Below are 23,142 nucleotides of genomic sequence, written 5' to 3' on the forward strand. Positions count from 1 at the left end.
ATGACCACTGCACATCTGGACGTTTTGAGTAAGAACCACCTGCAAGAACGGACCGCTTTGATTCCGATGCCTCCCACAGTCATGTCCGACGACGACGACATAGCGCTTATCACCACCCGTTCCAGACGCACGATCATACCTTCTTCTCGCCTCGTTGATTCAAACAACAGCGCGACTCCGGAACTCACCAGTCACAAACATATTCAACAAACAGTCCAGCCAGCAAAGACATGTCCCAAGCGCAGTGCAATGGATGCTGACTGGAGTCTGAGTTCTTCAGATGTCGAAGATTTAGATGGCAACAGCAAGCAAACGAAAGGTGTGTAAATGCACGTTTTTGGTTTTTGCTCACATGTATTTTTGCTCGTATCACAGGTAAACGCCTTCGACGATCAGGCGAGTCATCATTCACAGATGACACACATTCTATCGTGTCATTAGATTCCCGCATAGGTATGTTTTAATCATTCTTTCTATTTGCTACTACTGCATCAGAGAATTGAGGAGTCCGTGATATGGTAGCTGTGAGAAATATAGTGTAAAATAATTTTGCTACCGCTGAATAAACCTATGTATACGGCAAGAAATATTAGTGATCAGTACATAGCAATAGATGTCTGAAAATTCATTTTACCATGAGGAGTTCGCGACAAGATAACGACATGGCGCCGTCGCAGCGATTAATGTACAATAGCATCGTTAAGTCATACTTGTTGACTCATACCATATCCCTTCATTTATGTTTTAAACTACAAAGTGATATAAGGTGATATAAGACTTTATGGTGGAAAGCACCTTTAGCACTTGTAACCTAAAATATATTCTTATGAGAATTTCCGACAAGGTCATGAATTCGTGTAATTAGGTAACGTTTGGTGAGTAACATCATATTCCTTCATTTATATTTGACTTACAAGTCGATTCAAATATTGCGTGAATTACAATGTCATATAAGATCATACACGTGACCATCACCCTCCATCACCTCAGCCTCAAATTTTACTATAGTATTATCGGATAACCTCAAATCATGTGACCAGCGCAAGTGGTTGAAATTGGTTTGTCGTTGTTTGTGCAAGACAGAAATTTTCACGCTAAGTTCCTTTCAATCTTGTTTCACCGCTATAGCTACAACCACCACCTCTTGAGACTCGAGCTCAGCATCTGCTGTTTGCTTGTGGTTCCTCCTGTTTGTGGTGGTCCTACAACCACCACCTCTCGAGACTCGAGCTCAGCATCTGCTGTTTGCTTGTGGTTCCTCCTGTTCGTGGTGGTCCCTCCCTGACCTTTCCTCGTGATTCCTTCCTGGCCGTTCGTGGTTTCTCCCTGGCCTTTCCTGGTGGTTCCTTCCTGGCCGTTCATGGTGGTCCCTCCCTGGCCTTTCCTGGCCGTTCGTGGTGGTCCTTCCCTGGCCTTTCCTCATGGTTCCTTGCCGGCCTTTTCTCGTGGTTCCTCGTTGGCTTTTTCTCGTGGTTCCTTGCTGGCCTTAGTCTCTCCCTCTTGTGATATTCCCTCTCCACTATATTTCCCTGTTTCTTTTTGTGTCCTGTAATTACATATGTATTTCAATATAAATAAAATTGATTTTCTTCACAAAATGAGTGTTTGAGGTTGAGAATTATCTGGTGCTGGTGATAAAATGGCAGGTAGTTGCAAGCAATCTGTCATGCTGGCGCTTTTGGTAGTTCTGTCTAACTTACTCCGGGTAGTATCATTTTGACAGATACCATATAAATTTGACGGTTAGACAAAGCTTTGTAAACCTTTATAATTTCGGGTCAATTATTTGATGCCTTTGGAGTTTGAGCAAAATCACGCGCTTCTCTCGATCATAAAAATTTATAGGAAAATCAGGCAAGCATCTTACCTCTATAAGGCCAAACATAACAATGTAATTGTCCATAGCAGAATTATGCTAATTCTCGTGATTATGTACTATATATTGTAATGTATGGCCTTCTACTTTCCTCACGGGTTCACTGATGTGACCATATCTAGAAGGTCTTAATGACACGTCTGATGGCCTCGATGCTACAGACACAATTGACGGTACATATTTTTAGTATTCTCTGGTACCTACTGACTACTGACGAGTTCGAGCGCAGGTAACATCACGCCTGTTGACGACGACGATCTTTTGCAAGATGTCAATGTCCAGGATATTTCTGAAGCCACCACAGTTCGTCGAGAGGACAAGAGCCGTGACGTTGGCGCGTTTTTTGGTAAATCCGAAACTCACAAGTCCAAGGATGGCAAGACTCGCAACGTGCGAGATTGTGATCTATGCAAGTGAGTACTCGCTCTCGCACATTGTAATTTTATTTCACTTATATGTTGCAGAAAAAGCGGACGACCACACCAGTTCATTAATGACACCTCAACATGTCGTCGTCATCTGGCCTACTTACATGCGGTACGTGAATCTGTTCTAACTTATTCAATGTGCTAATTTCAATACATGCTAGCCTGCATATCATACATGGTGCACGAAGAACACATTTACCTCAATGCTGCCAAAAGATGTTAAGGATCGAAAGAATGCTGCTGCCGTTGCTAATGCAGTGCAGGGGAGTCTCGACAACCATCTCCGTGAGCTCAATCCCACCGAACGGGTTCTTCCATACTCCGACAAACTCTTTCGTGAGGCTGCAATCGAGTGGCTTGCGTCTACCAACCAGGTATGTTTGTTCCTCGACACGACAATGTCATATTACTGACATAATTCTCAGCCCATTCAAGCAGTCGAACATCCGAGCTTCAAGAAAATGGTCGACATCGCTTCACGTGCAACAATGGGTGTTATCGTGCCCAACCGAAAGACGACTCGATGTGAGATTATTAACATGTTCAAGCAGCAGTTGACGAAATTGAGGGAACGGTTGAATGTAGGTTTTGTTGACTGATTAAATTAAGTGTCTGCTGATGTTTTATAGAGAAAACTCGTGACGGGCGCTGTCAATCTGACGTGTGATGCATGGCAGGCCGAGAACGTCGAGGCCTATTTTGCCGTTACTGGGCATTGGATCGAGGAGCCGTCAGTTGGTGTCTGGGAAGTTCAAAGTGCCGTGATCAGGTTCACCCCTCTCAATAATGCTCATAATGGTGCACGACTGGGACAGGCACTGTTCAAGGTTGTTGATCGAGTAGGAATTGCCCACAAGGTTTGTTTTTTTGAAGCAGAATTGTTCGTGTTTACATTTTTAACAGATTGGCTATGTCACATGTGACAATGCCTCGAATAACAATACAATGCTCAACGAGTTTGCCCTTCGACTTCGACTCAAGGCTCGTGATGGCAAGACTTTCATACCAAAGAAACACCGCATCAGGTTTGGTTTTCGCTATGTATACTATTCAGATATTCACGTTGTGACAGGTGTCTTGCCCATGTTATCCATCTCGCCACTCGTGCCCTGATATCAACATACAGCAAGGCCGCATATTATGATCCTGCACAAGGTGAACTTGCTATTCACATCGAGGATGGCCGACGGGACGAGATAGGTCTCATTCGTGCTATTTCTGTCAAGGTGGTGTACTAACAGTTGCCTACTACTATGTAATGACTGACAATTTACTAGGAACGTTCCTCTGCATCCCAAAAGCAGCTTTTCAAAGATATTCAGGCCCGTCCACCAAATGAGGGTGTTACCTCGGTCCAGCTTCTTCTCGACATGCCTGTTCGTTGGTCATCCACATATGTGATGCTGGACCGAGCCGAGAAGAAGAAGCATGTAAGTTTATTGAGTTTGTGTTTTGAACCAGTATTAAAATAATGTCATTTAGTTTGTTGATACCTTTGTTTACGAACTTGGGAAGAAGGAGACGAACCTCACGAAACGGGCGAAGATTGACGCACTCAAGCTCGAGCCTGATGAATGGGAACGTGTCAAATTATTCGTGAACTTGCTCGCGGTCTGTCCCTTGGTTATATTTTCTCTTCATCACTCAGTGATCAAGTCAAACAGCATGCAGACAATGCACAACAAGCCTTCTCTTCTGACACTGGACCCTCCCTTCATCTTGCCCTCCCAGCTCTCGAAGGTCTTCACAAGGCTTGGGTGTCTCGTTCGAACAACCCCAAATATGCTCCTTTTCATGCTGGACTCACAGCTGCTACTGACAAGATCCAGGAATACTACGAGAAATCTGCAGAATCTGATGCCTATATCATTGGAATGTGTACGTCGATATTTTCTACTGTCTAATCTTCTGCTCATACATGTTAAGTACTTGACTCGAACCACAAGGATGGTCATTTCAAGCGATTCTGGGGTAAGGCTTTACACCAGGAGGCTCTCCAGCATGCCGAAAAAATTGTGAGTCGAGATTTCCACTTGTAATTTTTAAGTCTAGTCTGACATAATTATTGGTAGTTCAAGGAGTGCCATATCCAGATGTTTGGGGAGACAGAGGTTCTCGTGTCACCCAAGAAGATAGGGTCAGGGAAGTTGGCCAATATCCTTCGGGAGCTGTCAAGTGACGAGGGGGACAGTGATAGTGAGTTCGAGACCGAGGATCCTGTTGATCCCAAGGCACCTTGGATGCGAGAGTTCAACTTGTATCTTAACACCACTGAGACTGTCCCGAAAGACATGTCTATTGTCCAGTGGTGGGGGGTATGTGCTTGATTTCATATATGATGCCTTACTAAGTGAGTTCAACAGATCAATTCTCAGCGCTATCCTGTCTGGGCCTCATTGGCTCGTGACTATCTCTGCATTATGGCCTCCTCAGTTTCCAGTGAACGAGCCTTTTCAGCAGCTGGAATGACAATTACGAAGCGTCGTAATCGCTTAAAGCCTGATGTGGTGGAGGCCCTTCAAGTTCTTCGCTTTATGTTTCAGCAAGACTTGATTTTTCGTGAGCCTGCTCCTACTTCTGTTCTGGAGGCTGAGTTAGAGATGGAACTGGTTGGAGAGGGTGGTGATGTCTTGCTGTCAGAGGAGTCTGATTTTGAAGTCTAGGTATTAGAATAGAAAAATATAGCTTTTTCACATTTTTATATCAGAAGCCCTGGCCCAGGCCTGAGCCAAGCCCGAGCCAGGCCCAAGCCCTCTGGGTGGGCCTGGCCTGAGTTTTAGCCAGGCCCGAGCCCTCTGAAGCCAGGCCCAAGCCAGGGCTTTTAGGCCAGGCCAGGCCTGGCACATCACTACCGGCGCCAACCGACAGAGAGGAACCTACTTTAACATCATTGAGTTTCGTCTCCCGAACCTCCGCCTTCGAGGAAGCCAATTCGAACACAGCTCATACAAGCTCATATCTGAACTATCGGGGGTGGGTTTGATGAACAACCGTGTGCCTTTTCAGGTGCGCGAGCAACACTGATAGACGGTGAACAAAGCAAACAATTGAACACCGGTTCGATTCCATGCGGGATCAATAAATTTTAGTATGTACACTGAAGCCAGAACTTCATCGTAGAAGTCGGACGATGAGACTCGCTAGTAGTACAAAGTAGCGGTAATTTTAGGAAGGTTGCGTTTACTATGTATGTACATAAAGAATGTCCATAGGGTGCCGAGAAGTGGATATATGTACAGATTCATAATACCAATCATATCATAACGCCCCAAGTCCACTTTACAACATGCTTGCCCAAACTTTCTGCTGCCAATCAAGAGTAAGCCAGTAGATATCAGAAGGGAGCACAATGCCAGAAGGGAGCGCCTTTAAATGAACACCATCTGATTGAATAATCTCCTCTCCGTGATCCAACGCCTTTATTTTCTTCATGAAACTGGGAATACAGTCGCGGTGGTCCCTTAGCAGGGATGCAGGCAATGTCAACAGCTCGACGTAAGCAAGCAAGTACGGCAGGGAGACAATTTGAAGGCTTTTGAAAGAAGCCCATGGAGTGACCTCCATCCACCGAGGCATGCGGTAGGATGATGCGCTCGACCAGAGCATGGATGTGGTGGTTGAGAGGTGAGAGATTGATGCCAAAAATGCAGATCCCTGGGGAGTGTCCGTGAGGCACCCCCACCGTGCGCCGCTGGTGGGGGGCTCATGCGACAGGATCAGGGTTTGGGTGTTCCAGGGAGGTGGGGAATGTTCGTTGTTGGCATGTGTGGCTGCACGGGACTTCCATGCATGTTCCAGACATCCTTCAAGAAGGTCCATACTTGTCCAGTCAAGGGCAATGGATGGTGCAGCGAGTAGCACCGGAGAGAGGAGGCTGATGGAAAGCGGACGCTCAATCAGTGTATAGGCCCATGGGACTTGGCACTGGGGTCCGATCCAGATCTTGTGCACATGGGGAATGTAGTCGAAACGGAGGTGGTTTGCTTTCTCCGCGTACATTTTTTGCATATGTAGAGCATGCACGAACACTCTCACTGTGTCATTGTCCCCAAGCAGTATGGTATGGAGGAGTTGTGGAAGTACCGCCCGCCTGACAGCTCTGGAGAAATGACAGAGGGCGCGTGCATTAGAATATGGACTGTTAGAGCAATATGGAGCAGTCTGATCAAAGGTGGGTTGCATGTAATATCTGAGGATGATGAGGACAAGCTCAACTGGGAGGTAACTAAATGGAAATGTGGTAATAGGCTTCATGACGTGCGAGTAAGATGCGAAGCTGGTTTGAAGGAACCCTGCCTTTAATACTTGCCTCATGAATTGTGGACCGGTCGGAGCGTAAACAAGGGCCACCGGCCAGGCCACAATCACCACATCACATGATCCATTACTGAGTTGATGTGTTCCTGGGCAAATTCCACTGTCCTTGAGCAATCTGAAAATCAAACACTCAGTAACGCAGCCTTGGTGGCCGCCGGCTCGAACGCCAATAACCTCAACACCTACGTTTTTTTCCCCCGACCGATCCACGCATACCCACCTCCCCCCATCCAAAGTCACACGGAAAGTCCCTCACCCGTTCCTCGAACTACGCTTTCTCCTTGCGCGACAGAGGTTGTCATCCATGCACACAAAGCGACGTAAGTGAGAGCACACCTTCGAATTTCATAGTATCCAGCTCCTCATCATCCTCATCATCGCATTTAGTATTGTGAAGAGCAAACTCATTTGGTGTCCCGTCAATAACGGGAAGTCAAGAACGTGTCTTTCATGTCGTATTATGAGCAAATTGGGAAAAACTGCACCCGAGGTCGCCATATAGCACCCTCCGCCAGCTCAGGCCTTCGACATATGTGTCTACCCATGGTTCGGAGGCACCGTTCTTGACCGTCATGTGTGTCCGAACCTCACCACGTCCTGGTGACTTCTCGACATCACGGGAGCTTGCTTTAATGTTCTGAGGCTACATGGCTTTGAAGGTAGACCGCGGCGGAAAATATGGCGGAGGTATGCTCGACTTCTTCATGAGGATTGATCCGTAGCTGATTATTTGTGAAGGTCAAACCTTTGTTACTGTACGCATAGCTCATGAACCATAAGCAAGCAAGCCATCAGCTGCAACGTATCTTGGTTCCACATGATGAGATTTGAAACCAACCGCAGCTTGTTTCTTCGCGGGTAGGTGCGCTTCCTGGCCGTTTTAACGATTAGCTATGAGACCTTGTGAGCGTACGAACCGACGGAAAGCGACCTTCGTTATGAAAGAAGTCACCTTAGAGATCGTTCGTGTAATAGATAATAGCTTGTTTAAGCTGTCATTTATTACACCAAGAGCCTCAAGTTTGTAAATCGCATACATAGTGACGAAGCGCTCTTGAAATATTGATCTCTCAACGCGTACGGTTTTCGTTTCGGTAAATTTACAATTTTTACATGCAAGCGACATTGATGAGATCCTATCTATAGATGTATAATCAACAAAACGTCCTCAACCAGCTAGTAACGGTAGCGAAAAAGACTTACTTGCAATTCTACATCTTCGCCTTTGTGTCTCCCGAACCATGCACGATCTCATCCAGGATCTCGACAAGTGCCTCTCCGAGTGCATCGGGCTTCTCTTGAGGGACCTGATAGATTTGGGGAAGCAATATTTCATAAACTAACTTGACAAGGTAAATTGAGACGAGGCCCACGTACCAAGTGACCTGCCCCCTTGATAGTGCGCTGAGACACCACCCTGTGCTCTGCAGCGTCCAAGATCTCTTTCCTCGCCGTCTTAGATCTACACACATCCCGTCACGTCACTCCTCGACCACGAACGAAAAGAAAAAGGAAAAAATGAACGCACATAAATTCCTCAAACTCAGCCCAAACAACATGAACCCCCCTCCCAGCCTCCTCCACCGCCCTACACGCCCGCCCAAGAGACTCAGGCTCAACCGTATGCGACAAACAAGCATACAACGGGCTCTCCTCGTCTTTCCTCAATGTAGGCGTAACGTGACTCTTCCTCTTCCCTGCATCAAGTTCCGACTCAATCACCTCTTCAAATCCATACTTCACATAACCACTCAAAACCCTCTCATCCCACTTCCTCCAAACACCTTTCCCACCTACCAACCATCTCTTCAACGCTTCTCTTTCCGTCCAGCGGTCGCGTTTAGCCAGGCAGCCACGGACGTTTGCGGCTCCGTGGATGGCACGAGGGTCGGTGGGAGTGAGAGAAGGAAACATCAATGTGGGTTCGACCATTATGAGAGCAAAGGGCGTAAGAGAAGGGGGCATGGATGTGAGCGCAAATACCCAGAGCGTACAACTCCCTGAATGTGCGACTCCTACTACTGTGCTGGATTTGAGCGAGGGAGTGGAGAGGAAGGCTTGGAGGTAGAGTGCGATATCTGCCGTTGCTTGAGGTGATGTTAGTCTTACTGTAGTAATGCACGGTGGGAAGGAGGAGCAAAAACGTACTGCACATCGCCTTCCCAGCTGCCTTGCGCGCATCAAGCACGGGACGGTTGAGAAGTGCTGTTTGACCATGATTGGGGAAGTCGAGTACCCATATATCTCGGATTATAGCGCGAGTTTGAGCATGTGAGAGCAGGCGAACGATAGTAGGGTCGTACTGTTCCTTGTCTGAAACAAATTCTGGGTCAGCGTCCAAGATGTGGTCTGAACATCGGAAGCTCTCACGACTAGCGATTCCATGGGTGAACACGAGGGTGAGACCGTCTTTAGCGCAGGATACGGGGTAGTACAGTGTGGAACACTTGAGTTCGACTGGGTCTGAGCCTAGAGTTGTGTGTAATGAGAGGACGCGCCGTTCAGGCACCGGAAGCTGGGACATTTCAGACACTCAGGTTCGATTAAAATCAACCTGTGGGACCGTCTTGGTTAGAAGAGGACAACTTGCACGCCTTATAAGAGACAAACTGATAGAGGAACCAAGGACAGCGCTACTAGTAGCACCAACTTGCACGGCGTCAAGGTTCTACCCAACCATGTTGGTAAAGTTCCGGTTACTTCGGTGAGTCGCATGCTCTCATGGACATCGGCTGTTCAACCGTGCGACTTTTTCGTCGGTCGATTTGCCCATGTCCCTTGATTGAATCTTAGCTTGCGCTGATTCGCCACTAAGCATAAATAGTAGTACGCGCCGGTTGAGCGTGCAGCAGGAATGACTTTGCGACATACATTTGTCTCCACTCATGTGAGCGCTCGATTCAGATGATGTGTTTTTGTCACAGAAAGCTTTTGTTTTCCTTACAGTGTACGGCACAAGAGGTTTGGAATCAAGAGGAGGACCTGAGACACAAGGTAAAACTCAAGCAGTCATTGTTGCGCTCTCGCCTTGACCACTGACAGACCCATTGCGACGTGAACAGAATACATCAAGATTTTCGGGAATATGACAACTGAAGTAAGGATCCACCTCTTGTCACATCCAAACTCGTCTCAATCATAGATAGCAAGCTGCCCAACCTGTCTGTTCCAGTGAAAACCCGGAGCTTCAGCCCACCACTGATGAGATCATTCAGATTTGTCCATGGTGAGTTAGGACAACCATGAAGCACCATGCTTCAGGTTGAAACAAGAGACTGCCAAGGCTCAGAATTCTGATAATAAGAAAGGTATCTTTTCTTTGGTCTCACGTCTGCGCAACGTGCATTTAAATTCAACAGACCAGCGTTGGCACATCAATCAATCATGCATTTGGAGTGGGCTGCCTGGCATGGCATTAAAATGAGTTGCTAACGCCTATGCCCCTAGCTCACTTCGCATGATAAGTCAGGCGAGGCTAACATCAACACCGAGTTCATCTCACAACAGAATGATGGATTTGTCATCCATGACAGCAAAGGTTTGGAATAAGGCAAACTCACAATAGTTTAGGATTTCATTGATCCTTGTCGATCTCAGCCAGCTCTGAAAGATCAGCTCCACGTCATCTGGTAAGGCCTCTGTCCTGTTGGTCCATATACAAAGCTGACGCCAAACACGAAGGCTTTGCTTTGAAAGGCCCCGTGCAGGCGGGTCACCGCGGGTGTTTACTGGAGACCAGCACGGGGGCAATCCTCACATTAAAGTGTGATGGCATGCTGGGAAACAGTATGTACATTGACCGATCGCTATTGCTATTCGCAGGTGGCAACTCACTCTTTCATCAAAGTCCCATTGTCCTGCAATTTTTGGGTTGTCACATTTACCTCCACAAGTCATATAGCGATAAAGCGCTCTTAATGGAGTGGCAATGGTTAGGACTGCTGAAGACTCTGCCAGCGATCCAAGTGTAGTTCCCCTCAGCTGCAGAAGAGTCGATCAGTGAACGGTTGTCTATCCGTAGCTTTGTCAGCTCGTCGCCACGAACGAACTATCTCCTCGAATTCATGATCAGTAACCACACTCCACCACTCGCACCATGGTGATTTCCTGCACCAGTCGCCAGCACTGTGCGGTGTAGTCTTGGCAGCGGTTGCTTCTGGAGCTCCTGGGCTTGCGGCATGTGCTTGCATGTCAATTAGACTTCAAGGTAACGAGCCACAGCACCTAATAATCTAGCCTTGACATCGGTGCTTTCTGATCTCGCGCTCGAGAGTCAACAGACTACCTTGCTTCTTGCATAACACTATCATGGGTCGGTGTCAGCGCTCGCATGACCGAGGATCATGGCAGCCCTCTTCGGGCGGTCTTCACTGTCTGGCTTGCTGCTTAGTGATTTTACTAACACAAGTGTTTTTTGTCATTTTCTCCTGTAACAATTTTTATAGTGCCTTAGGATTCACGGCTTGTTTAAACTGGCCATTGCATGGCGACGACATCGGTCGAGATTCGCCATTATTTGCCAAATCAGGAAGTCTCCGCTTATAACATACCCAACAAGCGACGAAGACGTTCCGACAAGTTGTTGCCCCTGCTTCTCACGGTGATCATCATGACCCGGTCTTAAAAAACGCTTTTTGGACGATCGTGGTATCCGTCTTCTGTTCCTTCGATGGTGGCACGAACTCCAATAGGCCTATAGAGGATATATGCAGAGAAACTGATACACTACACCACTATGCTAATGATGTGCGTAGTTCTATCTCGTCGATTTTCAAAACCCACATTGTTGGCTATATGAATGATAACCGGTTTTAGTTGATGTTTGCGTATTTCCTGTGCTCATCGCATAAAGCATGACCATTTTACCTGAGGTACGGCTGTTATCTTCCCCATTCAAATAAGTTCCCTATTCGCTAATTGTGATCGCTCTAAACTTTAGCCGTTTTTTTGCGCGTCGAGTTTGACCCTGATGATGGAACCTTTCTTAAAACACCTCGGCGAGAGATAAAAGTACCCCATTCGCTAACTGTAATCCCTCTAAACCTAGCCGTTCCTCGCGCACTGATCCCAGGCCCTGCATTGACGTATGATGGGACCATTCCTGGAACGCCTGGGCGAGACTAAGTCAGCCGCTGGCCAACATATAGCAGAATAATCTGCCAGAAACGACGAGGACCGAGAATTGTTTTATTTATCTTACCGGGATTGCTTACCCCTTGAACGATAAAGGGCAAAATAGAGTTACTCATGTCCAACTTCCCAGCGACCACTTTGCGCAGTGCCCTGCGCCACTTTGAGACCGCTTGACTTTTCACGAGATCTGACTTCAAGAACGCTGAATTTTCCGTAGTAGATGATATTTGCAACAGTTGCATCTCCCCGCCACGACCCGCTAGCCCTGTCTTGCGCTTTCTGCTGGATTTCGTTCCATCTCATCCAATCCAACCCCTCCAAAACCAATCTGACCTCTCTAAAACCAATCCAACTCTGTGCATAAAGATGAACTGAATAAACCATTGCGTCCTGTGTCGTCTAGGTGTGTGCGTTTTCGTCCATTGACATGGTAGTAGTGCCAGGTTGCGCCATAAGCACAGTGGACCCGGGCGGTCATTAGGTATGTCTCTACAATCCTGTGACAATTCACTTATTAGCGCAGGATCGAAGCAGATTCTGGACAGAGCCTCTGAGATCTATTTCAACTTAAATTAATTTTGTGCCTCTGTTATTCCATTCAATAACTTATACGCCATCGATCCGTCAAAGTGCTACGTCGCGAAACTCGGATGAGTCTCCCAGTCAGACATGCCCAGTCAGACATGTACTTCTGTATGAAATGTGTATGCTATATAACGTCAAATGTTTCACTTAAGAAACTGCTAGGATGATTCTGCCTCGGTTACACATGAGTCACTTGGCTTTTTCCTAAAAAAAAAAACAACCTTTTATTGTCGTCGTAGGCTAGCCTAATGTTGACAGTAGTCACTTGGCATGGGCGCTGTGACACTAGTATGTTCGGAGTAGGCTTACCAAATTTCACCTGGTATCGATTTCCTGGATTGTTGGGTAGAACTATGAATCGTCATAAAGAGGGACCGGCTATCATTTTCCTGTTCTATTTCGTCTAGTACTTGGCAGCGCTCGTGTAAGTAGTCGTAAGTACTACCACAGACCACATGTGACTCGGCTCAAAGCCGCTCAGCCACTGAAAAAAAACCTACGATTGCAACAGAACTTGAAGTTGGAACACCACCATATATGAAGACAGGCCAGAGTCAAATGCCACCAACCCCAGGCTAATTCAATGGGACTATATTTGCAGACATGTAATAGAGCAGGGAAAGAGCATGTGCTCTTTGCGTCGATAAATTTAAGTTCTCGCTAACGCTTCCACCCTCCAATGTTGCTTCATGATAAATCAGATCGATCCAGTCATGCGTGGAGGGTGTCGTGAGTTAGCTGCAAGGTCACTACGTAACCTACTAGGGGGCGTACTGGTACGGTGCAGTGGCTTTATTAGCGTTGGTTGGTCTGGGATTGTGACCAAGGGTTGTATGTTGAAAGAGAGGCGAGATTAGTGAGTTGCATCTCTATCCTCCGTGGAAACCGGGCGTTGCCGTAAAAGTTTGTCGTCGCCCGACTCCTTGTGTGGCGTTCGAGGAACGTTCACACGGGAAGCTGACTTCTTGAGGTAGACTTAGGAATAGCAACAGAGAGAACTGTCTGAACTATGCCCTTGTTACTTGGGTAGGAAGGATCAACTACTCTATCTAAGTGAACAGAACCGGCTTTTATACTAAGGGGATCGGGAAGAGTAGGGATAAAGAGGGAAGAAAAGGAATAGGTAGTGACTACTGTAGCTAGGGGCTAAATTAGCTATAGTAGTCTTTTATATGTCTTAGCGAGCGTAACATACGCCCTCTAGGTCAACCATCACGGGGGACCTCAACAATTCTTTGTGGAGTGAGATCTTCTCGAAAGTCAAGCGCCAAGGGCACTGATAGCAGCTAGGGACACAACCAAGGTGAGGAAGCTGTGGGTGAGGAGCCCAAGAACCACTAGCTTACCAAAGTATCCGCCCTCAGGGATAGCACGAAGCCTTTCCTCGCGTTCAAGGTCAAGGCGTTCGGCAGCCGCGATAATGTCCAGGACGTCTCGACCTCGTTCAGGGACATTAACAGCGGAAGGAGGGGGAACGGAGGTGGGAGACGATGCCGCTTCCTCGTTGATAGAGGCGATAAGCTGGGAGGCGGTAGTGGGGACAGGAGGTGAAGTGGGAGTGACCCTGGGGGCGGAACAACCCGCAGACGGGGGAGTAGGTCTGGAGAAGGGACGGGTGGTAGTACCACGACCACGCTGAGTCGTTCTGCGGTTGTCAAGTGTGAGGTTGCGGGGAACGGACGCAAGGAGGCGATCTCGGCGCTCAGACCTAATGGACTGCTCAAAAGCGTAGGCTTCTTTGCGGGTGGCCAGTTCTTTGGCCTCAGCCTCCGCACGGAAGAAGCGAGTGAATGTGCTCATGGCGTCAAGGTTAGGAGATTCACGATGATGAGGGGGAGCGCGCCCTCTGTTCCAGTTCTGCCGGCGGAGGTTCCGGTGGGAACATTGAGAGGGAGCAGAGGTGGGAGGCAGTTCCCCAGGCTCCTGGGGTGGGGCCTCGTCTATGACCATGGAGTCAGGACTAGTGGTGAGGTCAGGGTGAGAGGACATGGCGTGATGAGGGGGGGATGGAGTCATGGAAGCAGGGAGTGGACGGCTCCCTTTTATACCAGGGCTAGCAGACCTAGTCGGACTAACCAACTGGGGAAGGTCCTCGAGTAGACGGCTCGTTAGTGTATCAACAATATCGCGCGCTGAATCGAATGACTCAACGGTTGCGAACGGGATATTGGATTGAGTCGGGGATATTTTCTTGGGAAGGTGACGGATCCCAGGAACGCCCAGGGCCTCGAGATACTGATCGAGTGCCGCTAGTCGAGATATCACGTAGTAAGGGAGCCATACATGGTCTCCAGTCGTGTAGTCCACTTTAAAAATGGCGTCAGTTCCAACTCCGTGATGATCGGAGACTTTGGAGACTGACCATTCCTCTGGCGTGCCCATATCCGAAATTTGTTGGAGCTGGCGACCAGGGAAACGCCTGTCGTCATTTGGGACGTGAAGTCGGAGGAGGTGAGCGTGGAACGCGGGATGAATTCCCCGCTGCTTGAGCTCGGAGGGAAGGTCCAACAGGAAGGAGTTGTTCTTGTAGTCCTTGAGGATTTTGAACGGGCCGACAAACTTCGGGGAAAGTTTTCGAGCACGTCCCTTGGGGAGGGAAAGGTTTTCCGTGGAGAGGTAGACGAGGTCGCCTTCGACGAATGGGGACTCTCGTCGCTTACGGTTGGCTGTAGTAGTGCTCTTGACGCGAGCAGCGATGACCGCGTCGTGGGCAGCCATGGTGGCGTCTTTCATCCGTTGGAGGAAGGTCTTAACTCCAGGGTATTCCGAGTTGGAGTCCCAGATGAGTGGCGGGGGAAGTAGTCCATAGTTGAGGACAAAGGGGGGATATCCAGTAGCGCTGGAGCAGGCTGAGTTGATAGCGAACTCGATCGCTGGGAGTTTGGAGGCCCAATCCTTCTGGTGGGGAGAGACAAGAGAGCGGAGCATCTGCGTGATCGTCCGATTCGCCCGTTCAGTGGCGCCGTCAGACTGAGGATGGAAGGAGGTGGACATGCGAAGTTCCACCCCTGTAAGCTGGTGGATGCGCTGCCAAAAGGTGCTGGTGAAGAGGGAATCCCTGTCACTAACAATGTGGGAGGGCATACCGTGGAGTTTATAGACCATGTCAAACATGACCTCAGCGACGTCTCTGGCGCGGTACGTCTGCTTCGTGGCGGCCAGGTGGACCATAGACGTAAGGTGGTCTATGGCCACCAATATCATGTCGAACGTCCCGCTCAAGGTCTTCGACTCTGGCAGAGGACCTACGAAATCAATCCCTATGGTCTCCCAGGGTCTAGACGGTACGTCTAGAGTCTCGAGTTGACGATAGGGCTGATGGTTAGAAGGTTTCGCTGTCTGGCACGTGGGACACGACTCACAAAAGTCGCAAACATCGGCAGCGATAGACTTCCACCACACATTCTCTCTTAGGTACTGGAGGGTCTTGGCTGGTCCCAGATGTGCCAGTATTGAGTGAGCGTGTGAGATGACGATTTCACGAAGTCGTCGCTTGTTTATCGTGATATCGGGGATGCAGAGGGATCGTTTATGAGTATCCTTGAGATAGATACGCCCATTACTCACTTCAAAGTTCTTGAACGCACTGGGGTTATCCAGGATCTTGCTAAAGAACGTGTCTTCTAGGTAGCGGCCTATCAGACATTCGTGGATGTCGACAAGTGGGTCGCCCAGTGAGATAACCTCGGTGAGAAGTGGGGCCTCTAGGATATTGTCGGCCTCATTTCCTCTGCTCGGTTCCTTGCCTGGGAGAGGTTCGTCAGGGGTGACGTCACGCGTCACGTGTGTTTGTTGGTCCTTGTGTGCCAATGATCGGGCTTTACCGATTGGGTTGTCGTCACGGACTTTACCGTTTGATTTGTCGTCATCAGGTACGTGGATTTGTGGGTCCTTCTGTATTGCTGATCGGACTTCGCCATCAGTTGATGATCGGACTTCTCCGGAAGCAATGGTTGGTCGAACTTCGACAATTGAACCGTCGTCACAGGGTACGTGTCGGTCCTTGTGTATTGAGTTGACATTGTTATTAAAGGCCTTGTCTTCATCCCAGGTCTTCCACCGTGGTAGGACACCAGTCCTCTGGTCAGGTTGACCAGTTGTAGTGACTGGTTCCCTTTCCTGAGTGCTGACCGTTGGTCCTCTAGCGGGTGCGTCTTTGGTGGATTTTGGTGCATACTGGGTCATGCTCTCACTGCTCCCGCCCTCTAGTGATCGTTTAGGGTCGCTAACCCTCAGGATTACTTTCCTAGTCTTAGCAGGGGGTGTAGGCCCAGCGCTGGGGGACCTCCGCCCATATTGGCCAGTTGCAGTGGTACCTGGCCATATTGGCAGGGTTTTTCTCGCGGATGGTGCAGAGTCTCCAGTAGGTGCGTCAGTGCTCGCTATGCTCCCTGAGGGCCTGACCTGTAGTGGATTCCTGTGGTCAGTGCTCCCAATGGTAGTGTTTACCGCCCTTGGCGCCTTAGACCGGGGGACAACACCTGTGCCGTCTGTCTGCCTGCTCAGCTCTCGTTTCGGCGTGTCGGGCCGCGCTACTTCAGTCCGTTGGGACGCAATCCTGGCTGATCTCCGTGCTTCAGTAGCACCTAGGAACAGCGGTGTTCCTGTGTACACGGGAGACGTGACGAAATTCAGTAATAGATTACGAGGTATGTCCTCTTCTTCCACGCTGACATATTCGCTGGCTGATCTCACAGTTCCCTTAGGTTCGTGGCTATATATTCTGGAGAGGGCATCCGCAAAGGTGTTCTCTATCCCAGGTACGTATACTAACTCGAAATCAAATTCGCTGAGTGCTTCTAGCCATCGTGCTTGACGAGGGGAGAGCCGGCTTTGTGTGGCTAGCCACTCCAACCCCTTGTGATCGGTATAGACGCGAAAACGGTAGCCAATCAGTAAGTGCCTGAATCGTTTTAATGACTCAACGATTGCTAACAATTCTTGCTCGTGGACAGGGTAATTCTGCTGGGCGGAATTAAATTTTCCTGACCAGAATGCTACTACGTTCGCGGTCCGGTGGTCAGCTCCCTGGGACAATATCCCACTGGCTCCAGTCAGAGAGGCATCAGTGGTCAGGTTGACGGGTAGGGACCCGTTAATGGCGGAAGGTAAGTCCAGGGCTTTGCGACTGATGTCACGATGCGCTTCCACGCAGGCCTTCACGAGATCGAACGCACATTGGTCTGTCGGAGACCACGACCACTTAGTGGTGAGTGCGGCGATTTTCGACAAGTGCTGCATGTCTACCCTAACCCCTTGACAGCCTGCTGCCAGGTACCCTACTGACCCTATGAACTGCATCAGCAGTTCCTTCGACGTCGGTGTCTTCCAGTTGGAGATTTTGTCGACCTTGTGGGGGTCGAGTCGGATTCCTTCGTCGTCAATGACGTGCCCGAGAATGGTCAGCTCGGGTTTAAAGAGCTGAATCTTGTCTTCACCAAGGTAGAAGTGATTTTCCCTCAGTGTATCAATCACAATCCTTACGTGCTTGGTGTGTTCCTCAGCAGAGTCAGAATATATCACAATATCATCAAGATATACATCCATAAAGGCGCCTATGTAAGGACCAAAGATATGGTTCATAATCGATTGGTACGTCGCGCCTGCGTTACAGTCTCCAATTTGCATAACGTGACTTATCATGGTACCATCAGGAGTGGCGAACAGCATTTTCGGCACATCCTCCGGTACTACGTGTATCTGCTCGTAGGCGTCTTTCCCGTCCAGCAGGGAGTGGAACGGATGACTCGACACGTTCCTGAGGATCGTGTCGATGTCTGGCAGCGGGGATGCTAGCTTACGCGTATTCTTGTTACGCTGACGGGTGTCGAGCACGGTACGTAGCTTCAGTGATCCATCCTTGGTAGGTTTCCTCATCATAATCATAGGCACCGCGTTCGTACCACTGAAAAACTCCCATCTCCCCGTCCGTACGTAATCGTCCCGCTTGGCACGCCAGATGGGACGCAGGGCCTCAGGACATTTGGATTGCCGCCAGGCATAAACCTGGTTGTCGTTGATGAGAGGTATGACATGATTTATTGCCCTCAGAGGGGGCAAGGGGGTTTCGACTGCTTGTTTACAGATATCCTTTGCATATGCTAACAGCTCGGTGCGAAGACACTCGACGCGATCGACGTCAGGACTCGAACCTTGCAGTTCGAGGACTTGGGTTTGAGCACCCCTGATCGGCAAAGGTAAGTTGCTTCTTAGCTTAATCTCAGGGGGGTTGAATCCTAACAGTGCTTGATGTTGGAATAGGAACGGCATTCCCAGTATCGCGTCATACGACTCAAGATTAGCGATGTCGAACGTTCGTGGTCCCAACACGTCCTGGTACGCGAATTCCACAGTCGCACTCGCCTTCACTACACTGCGCGAGCCAGAGACAGCCAGCTGAAGAGGGATTGGCTTATTAAGTAAGTCGTATGGGAGCTTAAGTTGGTCAACGACTGTTGTTGACAGAAAGTCCGTCAGAGACCCAGAGTCAAGTAAGGCCCTGCAAGGGTGGCCATTGACTTGGATGACCACGATCAGGGCTCGCGGGAGGATTCGACTGGAGGACTTGGGTCTGGACGCGTTGCGGGACAGGCAACGAACATCAGGTAAGTCTGGCTTAGTCCCGCCGCAGTATAGCGACTGACTATTCTCATTCTCATCATGAGACGAATCATCATCACCTGGGTCGGGGACCTCGTCTGTCTGTACTTCCTGTCCTTCGTCTAGGTCACTCTCTGACGAAGACTCGCAGGTGAGTAGCTCGGGACACGATTCATTGTCCGTACTGACAAGGGTTGCCAGAGACATTGGAGGGCTGGTAGGCTGGGTTGGAGCTGGGGTCCGGTTGGTCTACCACGCTCCCATTCCACTGATGGGCGAAACGAGGATTTAGTCGTTATGAGGTCAGGATAGTTGACGAGTTTCAGGTCAGTCAACCAGCTCACTACGTCAAATTCGGTGTCAGCTGAGCTGATCATAATATACTATGTAAGAGTCATAATTATGCTTATCTGACAGGAGATATGTATCCGGTCCCCCCCAGTGGTCAAGAGTAAAGCGATCCAACGCGAACGGGTCGTATATTGGGTCGACAAGTTCATCGGTAGGGAGGGGTACGGCCAGACGAAGTAGAGCGAGGGATCGTTCGACTACCAGTGAGTGACGTGCATCATCTAGCTCGGGGTTAGTTGACACTTGAATTGCCATTCCATATAGTCCTCTCACCACGCCTTCCTCTATCGCAGCGGTTCGGATATCAGCGCTGGTAACTCCAACGGCGCTAGATCGTAGTGAGTCAAGCTTAGTTCCCGGTCGGTAGGGGAGCTTATGACGCCTGGGACAGTCTTTGGCCATATGGCCCTTCTGCTCACACTCAAAGCAAAGGTCACGCTCCCTAAGTCGCCTGATCTCGTCAGCGCTTTTCTTAGGTCGGTCGTGGACAGGGTGGGATGGGTTAGATGATCGAGGTTTAGGTTGGTGAGGCCTACTATTCGAGATCGCATTTGCTGACAGGGATGAGGTGCGTTCTCGTCGATCACGTCGTCGATGGGGCTGATCACGATCTCTTCCAGCCCTTCGCTCGTATCCGGATGGTTGGTTTATGACACTGGCGGCAGCAGTGGGGTTCAGGGCGAGAAGGATACTGGGGTCGCGAGAGTTCTCTATGAACGCCCTTTCGGTGCGTAAAGTTTTCTTCTCAATGACCTCTAAACTAACGGTATTTGGCTCATAGCCCTTATCTACTAGTGAGGCTTTAAGGTAGGGCTTGCAGTTCGTCCAGAACTGACGGACTATCTCCCGGTCATCCACATCGCCTGCCATATCCGCCAAGTCCCGGAGACGGCGTAGGTAGTCGCGAACTGACTGCTTTCCGTCTTGTCGGCAATCAAGGAACCGTTGGCGCTGCTGCATCCGGAAGTCGGGCGGGAATACATAATCGAACAGCTGCTCGAAGAACTCCGTGAGTGAGTAACCCTTTCGCAGGTCAAGTATATCACGCTCAAAGAATCTGTAGGCCTGACCACTTAGGTACTTACCCAGCATTCTCAGAGATTGGCCAGTGGTGAGTTGCGCTCGGTCTTTCCACTCACGGACCTCCCGTACCCACTTCTTAAACGTGGTTGCATTGGCTTCACCGTTATAGATGAACGGGGGCTCATTTTTGATGAATCCTTGCTGATACTTCAGTAGGTTGAGTTTGGCCCGATACTCTCTCCTGGCACGGCGCTTAAGTCTCTTAGTGTCAGCGGAGTCGCTATCATGTTCGGACTCTGGCTCCATGGCCAAGAAATCAACCCCAAATTCCGGGGTGAGGGCCTTTGTCCTTGGTGAGCGTTCTCGTTGCCGTTTTCCTTTGGGCGGTTTACTAACTTCATCCGACTCAGTCGACGACTCCTCGTCATCATCACTAGATGAATCTGAGGAGGACTGCGAGTCGTCGGGTCCGGGGTCATTGGCGTCGTGAAGTGGACCTGTCATGGCCCGCTTCACTGAACTCCCCGCTGGCAAAACGGAAGACGCTCGCTGGAATCGATGGAGTGATTCAGCTGGAGGCTTACCTCCCAGGTTAACAGGGTGTTTACCTGTACGCTGGCTATTCATTTCAGGTGCAGGGGGACCCCTTTTCTCATCAGTCATCTGTTGGATACTAATTGTGGGTGCCCTGTGGGCTTCCGACACTTGCTTCCTGGCCTCGTCTTCACGAGTCTGACTTTGGATGACCAGGATTTCAAGCTCGCGTACCCTCTCACGCAGCTCGTCGACAACGTTTGCCTGGTCGTTCAATTCATCACGGGCGATTTTGCGGAACCGGCGTAGAGCCAAGTTCTGGATCTGGATCGACCCTCGTCTATTTTCGTCGTCCCAGAGGTTCTTCAGGGACTCGTCAGAATCATCTGGTCCTGGGCAGTTGGCTTCAGCCATCCCTTCATCAAATTCTGACCACTGGGCCAGCCAATCTTTAGGCGGGTTTGTGTTGGTTCCCTTATTCTTTTCCAGTGGGTCAACCTCTTTTCCTTTTAGCTCAGTTGCTATACGAGGCGTCGAGGTAGCCGAGACAGCATTGCGTTGGTCTCGGTTGGGTGCCTGTGTTGGGAATTCTGGGACCTCGCCCAGTTCCTCGTCGTTAGGGCTGTCAGCCCAGTCGAACACTTCTGTCAGTCTAGGGGTATGTGCTCTTATTTCTGGGTTAGCAACGCGGGCTCGCTGATATTGCAAACTATCCAATAGTCCAATTTTTGGGTACGCTACGTCTGGTTGCCCTAGCGGCGGGCTCAAGCTCATTGCGACGGAACTAGCTCCTCCACGGATGCTAGGCGAGTGTTTTTCTAATTTGTCTTTATCAGCTACTGATAAGGGTCTATTTACGGGCGGGACGTCAAATGCTCCGGGGATCGTGCCACTAGGCAACTGGTCTATGTCCAGCAGGGTGCTGTGCCCATTTGTCGGAGGCTCGGCGCGAACGCTTTCACTCCCAGTCTCCCCCGTGACGAAGGTATTGTCACGGGTCCAGGCACTCTCAACTCCAAGTTCGAGGGTGCCTGCGTCTACACTCTTCAAACTCGCAGGAGCCGAGCTAAGAGGGGTAGGATTGTCTGTTGCGCTGGCAGACATGGTTTTCTATCGATAGAGATGGGTTTTTGGGGTAGGGGGTAGAAGGGTCGAAGATTTAGAGGGTGATCAGTCCCCTAGTGCAACGACCGTAGAGAGGAGTAGAGAGGAGCGGTAGTATTCGAAGTTCAAAATATGTGGCGTTCGAGGAACGTTCACACGGGAAGCTGACTTCTTGAGGTAGACTTAGGAATAGCAACAGAGAGAACTGTCTGAACTATGCCCTTGTTACTTGGGTAGGAAGGATCAACTACTCTATCTAAGTGAACAGAACCGGCTTTTATACTAAGGGGATCGGGAAGAGTAGGGATAAAGAGGGAAGAAAAAGGAATAGGTAGTGACTACTGTAGCTAGGGGCTAAATTAGCTATAGTAGTCTTTTATATGTCTTAGCGAGCGTAACACCGTTCTTGGCCACGCTTACACGCTATACGTACTGGGGCCCCAGATATGCGTTTACGTGAAGGTCGAGCAAAGCGCATTTCTGGAGCGAATGCGTCTAATATCATACTGAAACCGAGTTCGATGACCTTGGGAAGTGCCAAGGAACGTTCACACATAAAGAGCATGTTTGTTTACACGTACTACTAAGAGAAGGTACACTCATTGGGTCTGCCTACCGGGTGGCAGATAATTCACAACAGGCAGCGAGACCTTGGAGATAATGGAGACTTCATAAAATGGTTCGACTCACACACCGACCCGTTTGTCACTGCCCCAATAGTCTATCAAGATTTTTCAAACGGCAGAAATCCAGAACAGACGTGGCACGGCCGAGTTTGCTTCATCGAAAACCAGACAAGACGACGCACCTCTGACGAAAAAAGAAGGTTGTCCGGAACACAGTATGGTTGATAAATCTGATACTAGTTCATCATTTTCAACGGTTCATACCTTGAAGAACACATCACTTGACTGATAGTCTTGCGAAACATGCTCAAGTATGACATTAGACCACCGTCTCCCGTCTTCCACGAGAACTAGTGAACGTTTGGAACATTGTCAACTTGTTTAGGTGGGTTCTGATGCCGCCGGACCGATGTGGTGGCCCCCACATGCAGGTAAAAACACCTACCCTTCATCAAATTCATTCTGATGAGCTCGGTAGCCCCATCACTAGAATCCGTTGGCACACGGGAGCTAAAAACATGTAGCTACGGCCCACGATCAGAAGCTCCTGGTAAAGGCTGGTACA

At 49.4% G+C, this 23,142-nt stretch overlaps 5 protein-coding genes across 5 annotated transcripts; 2 read left to right on the top strand and 3 right to left on the bottom strand.

The window, feature by feature from the left end:
* DEU56DRAFT_757072 (uncharacterized protein) lies at positions 1-503 on the top strand (the record flags this gene model as incomplete). The annotated part of the gene is made up of 3 exons (XM_041350093.1): positions 1-319; positions 376-453; positions 496-503. The coding sequence occupies 3 exons, from the start codon at positions 1-3 to the stop codon at positions 501-503; spliced, it is 405 nt and encodes a 134-aa protein (XP_041207272.1).
* A 5,014-nt stretch (positions 504-5,517) lies between these two features.
* On the bottom strand, positions 5,518-7,046 carry DEU56DRAFT_888805 (uncharacterized protein). The gene is made up of 2 exons (XM_041356251.1): positions 6,809-7,046; positions 5,518-6,736 (listed from the first exon to the last, which is right to left on the bottom strand). Exon 2 carries the CDS (start codon positions 6,616-6,618, stop codon positions 5,584-5,586), a length of 1,035 nt encoding a protein of 344 aa, XP_041207273.1. The 5' UTR covers positions 6,619-6,736; positions 6,809-7,046; the 3' UTR covers positions 5,518-5,583.
* A 786-nt stretch (positions 7,047-7,832) lies between these two features.
* On the bottom strand, positions 7,833-9,145 carry DEU56DRAFT_738842 (Alpha/beta hydrolase fold-1; the record flags this gene model as incomplete). The annotated part of the gene is made up of 5 exons (XM_041348686.1): positions 7,833-7,928; positions 7,999-8,083; positions 8,150-8,708; positions 8,770-8,934; positions 8,992-9,145. 5 exons carry the CDS (start codon positions 9,143-9,145, stop codon positions 7,833-7,835), a joined length of 1,059 nt encoding a protein of 352 aa, XP_041207274.1.
* Positions 9,146-9,394: 249 nt separating this feature from the next.
* On the top strand, positions 9,395-10,159 carry DEU56DRAFT_902129 (uncharacterized protein; the record flags this gene model as incomplete). Its single annotated transcript, XM_041356586.1, has 6 exons — positions 9,395-9,508; positions 9,568-9,615; positions 9,664-9,718; positions 9,768-9,847; positions 9,883-9,961; positions 10,069-10,159. Coding segments are annotated over exons 3-6 (261 nt in total), but the record flags the coding sequence as incomplete, so codon positions are not given.
* A 9,140-nt stretch (positions 10,160-19,299) lies between these two features.
* DEU56DRAFT_913853 (uncharacterized protein) lies at positions 19,300-21,951 on the bottom strand (the record flags this gene model as incomplete). The annotated part of the gene is made up of 1 exon (XM_041357568.1): positions 19,300-21,951. One exon carries the CDS (start codon positions 21,949-21,951, stop codon positions 19,300-19,302), a length of 2,652 nt encoding a protein of 883 aa, XP_041207276.1.
* Positions 21,952-23,142: the final 1,191 nt, after the last annotated feature.

Source organism: Suillus clintonianus, assembly GCF_016758775.1.
Source record: "Suillus clintonianus strain FC179 chromosome Unknown DEU56scaffold_47, whole genome shotgun sequence".
Taxonomy (NCBI): domain Eukaryota; kingdom Fungi; phylum Basidiomycota; class Agaricomycetes; order Boletales; family Suillaceae; genus Suillus; species Suillus clintonianus.

Excerpts from the sequence above, each read along its gene's own strand:
- DEU56DRAFT_888805 (XM_041356251.1), bottom strand. The coding sequence starts at position 6,618 with ATGAGGCAAGTATTAAAGGCAGGGTTCCTTCAAACCAGCTTCGCATCT.